The sequence below is a fragment of the Vicia villosa genome, unplaced genomic scaffold (genome assembly GCF_029867415.1).
Source record: "Vicia villosa cultivar HV-30 ecotype Madison, WI unplaced genomic scaffold, Vvil1.0 ctg.000004F_1_1_1, whole genome shotgun sequence".
Classification (NCBI taxonomy): domain Eukaryota; kingdom Viridiplantae; phylum Streptophyta; class Magnoliopsida; order Fabales; family Fabaceae; genus Vicia; species Vicia villosa.
The window spans coordinates 197,368-209,774 of NW_026704934.1; the positions used below are offsets into that span (position 1 = coordinate 197,368).

At 31.4% G+C, this 12,407-nt stretch overlaps 1 protein-coding gene across 1 annotated transcript; it reads right to left on the reverse strand.

Annotated features, from left to right (window-relative positions):
- Nucleotides 1-6,800: 6,800 nt before the first annotated feature.
- LOC131621401 (triosephosphate isomerase, cytosolic) lies at nucleotides 6,801-9,427 on the reverse strand. Its single transcript, XM_058892439.1, has 8 exons — nucleotides 9,270-9,427; nucleotides 8,779-8,854; nucleotides 8,212-8,335; nucleotides 7,887-7,971; nucleotides 7,588-7,720; nucleotides 7,373-7,467; nucleotides 7,210-7,288; nucleotides 6,801-7,070 (listed from the first exon to the last, which is right to left on the reverse strand). The coding sequence occupies exons 1-8, from the start codon at nucleotides 9,306-9,308 to the stop codon at nucleotides 6,940-6,942; spliced, it is 762 nt and encodes a 253-aa protein (XP_058748422.1). The 5' UTR covers nucleotides 9,309-9,427; the 3' UTR covers nucleotides 6,801-6,939.
- Nucleotides 9,428-12,407: the final 2,980 nt, after the last annotated feature.

A 12,407-nucleotide genomic window follows, 5' to 3' on the forward strand; every position in this document is an offset into this window, starting at 1 on the left:
TCTATTATCACATTGAAAATATTTGATTTATCGTTAAAATTAGGTTTTGATGTGAGTGTGAAATTGAAGAAACATAGAATGAACTTGAGACTTATTTTTTCATGGAAAAGTCCATTGAAAATTCGTGAAATCATCTAAAAAAACACATAATAACGGTGTCCTCCTGAAATAAGAACATGTGATGTCCAAACATCAGTGTGGACAAGGTCAAAAGGCATTAAAGTATAAGACAAAGTGTTAGAAAAAGGCAATTTTATTTGTTTCCCAAGTGGACAATAATGACAAAAGAAATTGTTCCGAAACTTATTACATATAAGAAAATTGTTTCGGTGTAGAGAATTTAAGACATGTGCTCCCGGGTGTCTTAAACGATTGTGACGGTTGTTCCATATTTCATTAGATAATCAGGAAAAGGTAGATGGTGGTATTGGTTGGGTTGTAAAGTAAGGTCCGCTGGTAAGTAGGTAGAGGTTGTTTGAGCTGTTACATCTTATTAAATGCATTCTTGTCTAAAAATCCTTCACACAGAAACCAAAAGGGTCAAATTCAATGGAAACATCATTATCAACGGTTAATTTTCTAACATAGACAAGATTCTTTATTAGTTTATGGGCATTAATACATTGTGTAAAATGAAAGAGTGTGGAGAGGTAGGTAATGATGCATGTCCATAGCCAATAACTAGAATATTATGAGCACTACCTACAGTTATATTGTTATTCGTATTGAAATAAGACATAAGATTACCTTAATTTGCCGTCATATGTGAAGTAACCCTGATGTCCATATACCATTGATCATATGGAAGAGAAATAGAGAATGTATGTATAGCAGCCTGAATGTCTGTTGGAGCATAATGAGAGGACCCCTAGTGACTGGCCTGGTATGGGTCACTACATGAGCCTGATGATTTAGCTATTTTCCCAAGAATACAAGCTTACTTGTTCAAGTTTCCAATTGTCGGTTACGAACATGGCGGAGTGGACAAACGCTACTGCCATGGTGAAAAATTCCACTACTGATTCTAGTTGGGATATGATGGATAAGTCCGTTGTTGTTGTTGATGTGGGTAGGGTGATAAAGTACATTATGGATGTTGAGAGCAACCTCCACCGCGTCCATTGTTTCGTCCTCTGCCATGGTAACTCCGGCCATTACCTCCCCTGCCATGATTGATATTACCTATGACATGGTTGATGCAGTTGGAATGTTAAGAGCTTATGCATCAGTGTGTGAGGCGGTGAAGGCAACATTGTCAATGGTGTTGACTTCATTTTTCAATTTAGTTGTTTCTTCTAAGATGATTATGGAGTGTGCTTAGTAAAAGGGCGGAAGAGAATCATTGTGACAAATTTGCGACCCTACAGTAGCATATGCATCAGTTAGGTCCGAGATGAGTTGAAGAAACCAGACGTTCATTTGAGACAGGAGCCCCGACATCAGACAGAGATTTGAGATGTTGACAGTAAGAGGATACATGAGAGAATTGATCCATATGAGCATGTGAAAACTCTTGCTATAGGTAAAGAGTCTTAGAGTTTTTGTTGTCATAGAATATGCCAAACATCTTGTTTCAAGCAAGTTCTACAGTAGAGTCATGTTCAGTGATGGTATGGAGAGGGTCATTATAAATCGTATCGTATATCCACTATAACATATCGACATCAAGGCGAAGCCAGAGTTCAGGATCAATGTCTTTAAGTGAGGTAATTGCGGGTGCTGTAAAGGGGGAGTTGGGATTATATGATCAAACACTTGATAGACACGGGCATAAATTTTAAATAATTTAGACCATGTATTATACTGTCCTTTTTTAATACTCAATGTGATTTTGATGGAGTTCGTGATATTTGGCACGGTTAAAGAATGATGAATATGATTAGGCATGAGAGGAGTGGGAGGCTAAGATTGAACCGTGGAATTATTGTTATTGGAGTGGGTGGGAAAACTATTGTAACTGTCTTCGGCCATGGGAGAAAGGAGTGGGAAAAGATGCAATTGAGAAGGGGGGATGAGAGGCGATTTAGAGATTAGGGTTATGGGGATGCGTGACACTATGTAGATTAATATTGGTCATGCCTTATACGGGTACCATATATATACATGAATGTAATCCTAATAATCATCAACAAGTGTATCCCTAATAATCCTGTCTAATAATATTCTTTTCATATTTACACAGTCTAATAATAATGGAGCCAGAATTTGGAGCATTATGAAAATTGATTTTTCAAGTTGTCTACTATGATGATAATTGATTTTTACTAAAAAATTAATAAATTATTATAATATTTATTAATTTATTTTACAAGTAATCTTAGGAAAACTCTCTGTTTTTTATTTTAAATTGAGTTGATAGAACATGATAGAATTAAATGTGATAGAATTATTCTCATTTTATTATTCAATCTTCTTCAATCTCATACAATCAACATAGTTATGCTATTTATTGTTATTAATGAATCTTTATTTGGTTATGTTAGTTACACTACATTCTATTCAAGATGATATCACATTATACATGTATATAATAATGATGTGATGATATGTTTCTTGCATCATAAGCTATTTTCTTAATATTCCCTCACAAACTCATGGAGACGCGACTTTGAGCTTGGTTCTATGTTTTTGAAATGTTGTAGTACCAATAGGTTTTGTATGACTGTCTGCAACTTACAACGAGTTAGAGACATGTTGGATCTTCACGCGTTTGGAAATAACATGTTTGCGAACAAAATGAATATTTAACTAAATATATTTTGTGCGAGTATGAAGAATGGGATTGTCAAATAGAAACATCGTACTAAGATTATCACACAAAAATGTAGAAGAAAGAAATAGAACATGAAGCTCGGTGAGAAGTGATTCTAACCACAACAAATCTGATGTCATGTGCGCCAAGACACGATACTCAGCTTTCATGCTTCATCGGGCCACAAGGTGTTGTTTCCTAGAGCTCCGATAGACATGATTGGAACCAAAGAAGATACATAAACTAGAAGTAGAACGCTTATCATCGAGATCACTAGCCGAATCAAAATCATTCTAAGCGCGAAGAGAGATCTTGCCCGATTAAGGAGTTGAAGATAGAGAAAAAATCATGACTAATAGACGAAACATTGTATATATTTTAAAAAATATTCACATTGTTTACTGTGAAATTACATATTTGATTCTGAAATAATAAGAATGATAAGAATGGATAGATAACACATCAGAAAAACAAGAAAAAAAACTATCCAAGACGACTAGCACACACTAGCATGTATGCTTTCGATCAACAACATATAGAGATGAAAACATGGATCTTCATAAATTGAAAGAGGAACCAATCTTCATGAAGATGTTTCCACATTCTCTAGGAAAAATATTAGTACATAAATAAGAGACACTAATCATTATCACTAGCCAAAACACTAAGTTTTACTTCAATAAAACCTATAAGTAACTCTTGAATTAAGTGAAGGAGTAACCCTCTCCAAAAACGTACATTAAATCCACATCCACATCCACATCCACAGAACTCCGTGTCCAAGTGAAATTAATTTCACTTTAAAGTTACAAAAATTCTCTTTTTAAATGCAAAAAAAAATACAAAAATCATTCTACTTACTCATTTTATTTAGACTTTTAATTGTGTTATGTTATAAATAATTAATTAAAATTCCAATATTTTAAATAGAACAATTAAATAAGAGGCCATATAAATAATAATGTATGTTATTTTAAAAGAATATATTTTTTAAAATCATAAATTTATATAATATTTATTCTGTTAGAGAAGTTTGGTGGTTCCAAAAAACCTTAAGAGCAGGTATTCACCCAACATTTTTTTCATTCTTAATCGATGTGGGATTTTAGCACTTTAGCATTTTCATACTTGAAACGGAACAATCTCCCCCACAAGTGTGAGTCATCCACATCACTAATTTTGATTCATACTGGGATTCACTTCTATTCCACCACCGAATCAACCAGGCTCTGATACTACTTGTTGGAGAAGTCTAGGGAGCGAGGTCCTGAAGTGTCAATTGGTCAAATGCTCATAGTTCAAGAGGCCTTGATGCGACATATCTACCCAAAATTTTAAAACAGTGGATTATGAGTCACCTCTCTTATAATTCTAGCATTATCTCAATTCCTAATCGATATGAGCCTTTAACACTTTCACACTTAAAATCCAACATGTTTCTCCACTATAAAATTCGTGACCATGCTTGTGATAATTGAAATATTATCTTGAACCTCCTCTACCTTAGGTATGAAGTCAATTTTCAAGGTAAAAAACTAACCCAACAAATCTTTATTGCTATATCTGCTTTACAAAAATTATTTGAGCATCACATGTTCACATTATGGAAAGAATAGCAAATAACTTTACAGATATTGTGAAAATTAAACAACTCGTGACATGAAAATGCAAAGTAGAAAATAAAGTGAGTGAAGATGGATTTGGTTTACCAGTCCCAAATCAAAGTTTGACCAGAATAATTTAGTGGGTTATGTAAGTCTTGCGTGACCAATTTTCTTTTCCTTTCACTGGTTTATGGATTGGGACATCAATAATTCAATGGTAGATAATTTGTTACATTTGAAAAATATCAACAAAAATTGATGGCCAAATGCGATTCTTGTTAAGTTAAAAGAAAAAATTGACCGGTTGTTAAATCACAAATATTACATTATTGGCTTCTATCCATTAGTGATAAGTCAACAAAATGCATTAGTGGTTCACATTTTGACTTTGAATATTTTAAGGAGAGATTAATTGTTGTCAAAGTGACCTTTTTTTTCTTATTATTATAAAATTATATTATAGTGTCATTTATATAGGTTATTTTAATACATATATATATATATATATATATATATATATATATATATATATATATATATATATATATATATATATATATATATATATATATATATATATATATATATATATATATATATATATATATATATATATATATATATATATATATATATATATATATATATATATATATATGAAAACTGTAAATTAATTTTGTAATAGGAGTTGGAGGTAATTTTAACTTTCTTTTTTTGTTTTAGTGATGTCAATGGGTTGTGTTTTCTTATTTGATAATTATATAATTAAGGAGCTAATGGACATTTAACTCGCATAATTAATCTATAATCATTTTAATCAATTTATTATAACCGGTTATTATACAACACAAGCAAAAAAGAAAAATAACTCATATTTTTCTTTTTAAAGTTTGATCTAATCTAAGTAAAAAAATTCTATCGCCCACCTCATACATATACACTGATACACCCTTTACGCACACTTCATATTTCTTAAAACACTGTACTAAAAAATTAAAATGAATGTGTTTTTGAACGTATCTAAAATTTAATTAAATATTCAACAATCAACATAAACACTTCATTAAATTGAATTCAATAATATAGCTAAAATTATTATTTTTTGTTGACATAAACACTTCATTAAAATTTAATTAAATATTCAACAATCAACATAAACACTTCATTAAATCGAATTCAATAATATAGCTAAAATATTTTTTTTTTGTTGACATAAACACTTCATTAAATCGAATTCTAATAACGTAATAGATCAACAAACAAAATCATGAATGAAACAAACTAACTTTTCCATCCTTTCAGCTATATACGTCACAGTTTTATCAAATGTCTTAGAACAAATCATGCCCATTTCAGCCATATATGTCACAATTTTAGTGGGGTCATCGTTCTCGTCTGATTGCTGGACCAGAAAGGTTATTGAACCGATGAGAATCGGATAAAACCATTTAAAATCGGAAAAAACTGGTGAACCGACGGTTCAAATGCATGTTTTTTTTCCACATAAAACAACGACGTTTCATGAATTTAAAAAAAAAAACAAAATTAAAATATAATTAAACTTTATTTAAACCTTATTTGAAACAACTTTTCCTTTATTTATAATTAGACATTGTTTAAAATTTATTTAAATTTATATTTTGTATTATTTTGTTGTGCGTAATGATTATATTTAAAATTTGAATCTAAAGAATAAACATGTGAAATTATGATATTTTGAAATTTTAAAATATTGTAGGTGTTATAATATTTTTTTAGTGACAGAGTGCAATAGAGACAAGAGACAGATTTATTCACCCGAGTTATCCGGTTTAATCCGATTTAATCATGCGGTTCGACCACTGACTCAATGATTCAACCAATGAACCGGTGACCCAGTACCTTCATCGGTTTGATGACCGGTCCAATTTTTAAAACACAACAAAAAAAAAAGTTTGTTTTATCAAATGTCTTGGAACAAACCATGCTTCTGATTATTTTATCAAATGCCTTAGAACAATCATGCCTTGGAACATTAAAGCTTGAAATGGAAAAAGCTTGTAGCAAATGATAAACTGCAGTGTCACATGTAGGCAGGCTAACAGGGAGATGAACCGGCCTTAGTTCTGTTGATAAAAAATCTCATTAACAGTTGAAACTTTACATGAACAAAACCTTTGATTTACTTCATAACATACACCGAAGATATGTGATTAGGACAACTCACTTCTAGTAGCTTTATTAAAAATAGCTACAATTATCTCATTTTAAGGATCCAAATCTTCAAAAGACAGCACAATCCAAATGACACATTAACAGGCGAAAGAAAATGGCGATGAATGATGAAATGTACAGTCAACTAAAACAAAGGCATTTGACATATTATTTTCTGACCAAATGTCATGGCAGCAGTACCACTATTTCTGCATAAAAACACAACCAAAATCCAATTCATCGGCCACCGATGAGGTAAAAGGAAATCATACTTATTCAGAGTACTAAACACAAGTTTAAAGCATAGGTTACAAAATACAGAATCATAACTCAAAACAGAAATTTCCGAAGCTGCTTCGAAAGCAGCATATCAATTCCTACTTACGAATTTCAGTTTTTCTTCACAGTCGCGGAGTTGATGATGTCAACGAACTCCGGCTTCAAGGAAGCACCGCCAACCAAAAATCCATCAATGTCAGGCTGTGATGCCAATTCTTTGCTGTTTCCTCCATTTACAGAGCCTGTAGTTTTAGATGGAGTTAATTAAATAAGAAGCTATTACTAGTACTACAATGCCTCAAAACTCACACCAAGGCTGTTAATATTCTTTGATGACATCAAAATAATCGCATATATAGAGACTAGTATAAACAGAAGTACCTCCATAGATGATTCTTAGAGAGGCAGCAACTTCAGCACCCACGTTGTCGTGAACCCATTTCCTTAAAGCAGCATGGACCTATGCCAAATATTAATAACATTATCAAGACAACACGATCTACAAATTACTTCTACGTAAAAGAGATTTAGCTTGAAAGCATACCTCTTGTGCCTGAGCAGGAGTTGCAACCTTTCCTGTTCCAATGGCCCAAACTGGCTCATAGGCCAAAACAACATTATCCCAGTTTGATACTTTGTCTGCAAATATATTTGAGGTCGGCAACAATGTTATTGTCTGAAAAAGTATTTTTTGCGAGAATACCATCTCACATAGAGAAATAAGTGGGGAAAAAAGAGAGCTTGTGAACAAAAGAGTACCTGCAATTGCCTTTGTTTGCTCAGAAACAACAGCAAGAGTAGTACCAGCTTCACGCTGTTCAAGAGTCTCCCCGATGCAAGCGATAACTTTCCTCCCTAGTGAGAGTGCATATGCAACTTTGTCTCCCACAAACTGCAGCAGATCATAAATCAGTAAAAAATCGGGAAGTATTGATACTAAAATTTAATCTTAAGCAAATACAAGTAACTCTGCAAACTAGAAGTTATAGCACAAGTGCACAACTAGCGCAGAGGGGAAATTTGAAAACATAAGCCATAGGAAAATAAAAATTATGTACCTCGTTTGATTCATTTAGAAGCTGCCTTCGCTCAGAGTGCCCAAGAATAACATAAGGGATATCCAAATTTACAAGCATTTCAGCGCTGTTAACAGAAAAAACACGATGAACACAAATTAAATAATTGGTAAAAACTTCAAAATTATGCCACACTATAAGTAAACCACAGATCAAAAAGGGAGAAAGAGAATCAGGCAGTTCTGTTACATGGTTCTAGTTCTACCGAATATGGAACAACCAAAACCCATATCTCATATGTCAGTTGCCATAAAAACTAAATGCAAAGCATCAAAATGAATTGAAGAGCCAACTATGAATAACATACCTAATCTCCCCGGTATAAGCACCACCTTTGCGAACCCAACTGTTCTGAGCAGCAACATGGAAGTCAGAGCGAAGTAAACTTTTCACAAAGGGAAGGAACACGTAAGGGGGGCTCACAACAACTTCTGTAAAACCAAAAACACATTTGTTAGCAATTAGCACACGACAATACCAGAAACATATCTTCAAAACATCAATAAAAACTATAAAGGTTGTTGAATGAAATGAACTAATATAAGAAATACATAAATGAAGTGATACATCAAAAAGGATATTAAAATACCAGTAACGCAACTACAACAAATTTCGTGGCTGCAAATATACAAATCACATGCATAGTTCAACCATAGCAAAAACTATGTATACATGAAAAATTAACTCAAGTCTCATTATAACAATTCAAAAGGGCTTCACGGTAGTTCGATATATGAACAAACAAATAAAGAACCTTCTAGTACTCATCAATTTGCTGATTAGAAACACAATCCAAATTAATACTCAAACTTACTTAGATCCTGAAACATAAAAATAGAAAAAGACTCATCAAGATCCTGCTAAGACAACTCACCAACAACATCTTCTCCGGGGACTTTAGCTTCGTTCAAAGTACCCACAATCTTCTTCACCTCTTCAGTGGTTCCATTCTGCAACAAAATCAACCCAAAAAACAACAGTTATCACTATAGATCACTTAGAATCCATAACCTAATCTAAAAGAACAGTTCCACAAAGAAAACTATGAATGCTAACATCATATATCATGCAAATAAACTCAAGTTTATGCTTCCTTTATGCAAATCCCTATATGGAATTAGGATCTTAACATAAAGAGTGTAACTATATAACAACAAAGTTGCTAGATCGGGAAAAGGGTATTGTAAATCAAGTGATCCGACATTAATTTCACAATAGAAACAAAATCCTCGGATCTGATCTTATAGCTTATAATCACAATCGATGATGAAAAGTGAGGAAGTAAAGATTTCATTAAAACTAAGATCGAAACAATATGAGGAAAAAAAAAACAGTGAAGAAAGTGAAAAGAGGAATGAAACATACGCATTTCCAGTTACCACCGACGAAGAATTTTCTGCCCATGTTTAGGTTAATGTTTTCGATTTAAACGAGGAAATGAAAAACCCTTGTTGTTCTGTGTAGATGCAATTCCGATCTAAATAGGCCTTATATTGTTGAAGATAAACAGAAGAATATGCTTTAAGAATTTTATTTTATTATTTTCTTGGTGAACACATCAACTCCCCCTTTGGTTCATAATTAAAAAATAAAGTATAAGTTTAATTTTGTTTTAAAAAAAGTTTAATGGTTATGCATTGAAAGTATAAAAAAATTTTACATGTCATCTAATTAAAATATAACGTTGTGTCATGTCATATAAATTTATATAAATTTTTTAAAATTTTGAGTCTGACTTATTCTGATTCATGATCGTTATTGATTGACAGTGTAAAACTATTTTTTTTATCTAAGAGAATTCATATAAAAAAGATATTATATAATTTTATTTAAAAATTAAATAGAAAAAATGTGAGTTAAATAGTTAATAGAAAAAAGGTTAGAATTGTTTTAAATATAATTAGTAAGAGAAATGTGTTTGTCAAATAATTAAAAAAATAAATTATTAAGTAAATATGAAAAATTATAAAATTAATAACATGCTTTAAAATTTAATTTAATAATTTAACAACTTGTATGAGATATAAGACAATATATATAAAATTTTATAAAGATAAAAGATGAAACAATGTGAATTTTTAATTTGTTACAATTTTTATGTTATTCTTATTTAATAAAAAATAAAAATAAAGTTAAAAATATGGATTGTATTTTTGTTAAAAAATTTATGTAATTTTTACATAAAGTTATTCAATAAAAATAACTATTCTCTAAAAACAACCAATAAAAAAGGAAAAATAATATTGTCACTATTATATCATGTTCACTTCGTCATTTAATAGTAACATTCTCTTGGTTCTGGCTAATCTCTTGACAATCATCTCTCCTTTTTCTATTTCTGATATGGAAATTTAAGACTCTTTCGCTTGGGAAAATGTGAAAATGACAATCTTACTGTCAAGCATGCTTATAATTCGATCATGAACCCTACTCGTGCTGATAAGTGGTCGCATTTCCCTTGGGATAACGATAATGCTCCCTCGCATTCAATGCTTGTTTGGAGACTCATGCACAACAAAATTCTGGCTGATGAAAATACCAAATTGCGAGGATTTTTTTCCTTCTAAATGCTCTCTCTGCAACGTCTTCTCTGAAACTCCTGAGCAATTGTTCTTTGGTTGCACTTTTGCAAATCATATTTGGAATTGGTTAAGAGTCGTGTTTCAGCTTCCTTTCTCAATCAATCAGATTTCAGATTGCTTTAAAATTCTGGAAGAATCCTAGAATCCTCAAGCTTTAGTTGTTATCAAAGCCTGCATTGCCTTCTCCTTCTATCAAATTTGGCAGGCTAGGAACAAATTTCAGTTTTACAATAAAACTATTCATTGGAAGTCTTGCATCTTCGACATTGTTGCTCGAGCAAAACTTGTTGGCAACTTAACTTCCAAGAAAGCTAATGGTTCCATGTTTAGCTTCTCTATGCTTAAAGGTTTTGACATTTGCATTAATCCTCGTAATTTTTCTTCCGCTATTGTCGTCTCTTGGAGCCTGCCACCTTGTGGTTGGATTAAATATAACATCGACGGAGTTGCTTCCGAGTCGCCTTTGCAAACTGCTTGTGGAGGGCTCTTCCGTGATGAAAATGTGAATCACTTGATTAGCTTCAATGCTTTTTTGGATTTTGGAACTCTTGTTTTTGTTGAATTCATGACAACAATCATTGCCATTGAAAAGGCCAAAGAGTTGAATTGGTCGAAGTTATAGTTAAAAACTAATTGTATGATGGTTGTAAAAGCTTTTTTGAATCTTCAATTGGTGTCATGAAAAATCAAATCTCGTTGGCTTACTTGTTGGACGTATACTCTTAGGCCTTAGCATTGATTTCATGATCACGCATATCTTTAGTTAAGCCAATTTTTGTGCGGATTATCGGGCTAATATCAGCTTAAAAAGCAAAAGCTTCACTTGGTATAATTTTGTCCATAGAGATTTTGTTTCGGATTATTTATTAGACAAGGCTTGTACTCCTAGACTTAAACTTTGCTTTTTAGAAATTTTGACATGGTCCCCCTCTTGTGTCTCTTGTAATCTTTTTTTTTTTTTGGTTATTAATATAATTTTTTTGATTTAAAAAAAATGTTCACTAAAGTGATATCATCTTTTTATATTATTAATTTATTTTGGAATGAATTTACATTTTGAATAAATTTTGTCTAACTTAATTATTTTTAAAAGTATTCAACTTTGCTATTTCTTTCATATATTTAAACTACAAAAAAATTAATATGATATAGTTTAATTGAGGTAGTGTATAATATGATGATGTGAAATCATAAATATTAATTAAATTAAAAATTACATATTTATAATTTAATCAATAATTAGTAAATAATTAATCAATTTTAATAATTTTACATGAAATCATAAAAAAATGTCATTTTAAATAGCCACATCTTTTCAAAATTGTTTTCACCAACCACATGTGCACGACCAGTTAACCATAGGGATGGCAAACAGACCCAAACCCGCAGGGTCCACCTGCACCCGAACCCGAGTCAACGGGTGAAAATCCGAGTTGACTGGGTTCGGGTTCGGGTGCCACCCGATATTTCGGGTGCGGGTTTGGGTAGTGTGAAACCCGCGCCCGAAACCCGAAATTACACCCAAATATATGTATGTTATATATATATATATATATATATATATATATATATATATATATATATATATATATATATATATATATATATATATATATATATATATATAGAGAGAGAGAGGGCATATCATATGAGAATGGTATTTTTATATGAGAATGTGAGAATGAATCTGAACCATTAGATTTTAAAATAAATGGTGGAGATTATATGTGAATCTTTTTTTCTCTCTCATATGTCATTAATTGATGAGAGATAAAAAAAGATTCACATATAATCTCCACCATTTATTTTAAAATCCAATGGTTCAGATTCATTCTCACATTCTCATATAAAAAAATCATTCTCATATGATATGCCCTATATATATATATATATATATATATATATATATATATATATATAT

What these genes read in the sequence shown, in the direction of transcription:
- LOC131621401 (XM_058892439.1), bottom strand. Translation starts at nt 9,308, where the DNA reads ATGGGCAGAAAATTCTTCGTCGGTGGTAACTGGAAATGC. An exon ending in GCAAACAAAGGCAATTGCAG is followed by an intron (nt 7,468 to 7,587) that starts GTACTCTTTTGT and finishes ATATATTTGCAG; the next exon opens with ACAAAGTATCAAACTGGGAT. An exon ending in CTCCTGCTCAGGCACAAGAG is followed by an intron (nt 7,289 to 7,372) that starts GTATGCTTTCAA and finishes TATTTGGCATAG; the next exon opens with GTCCATGCTGCTTTAAGGAA.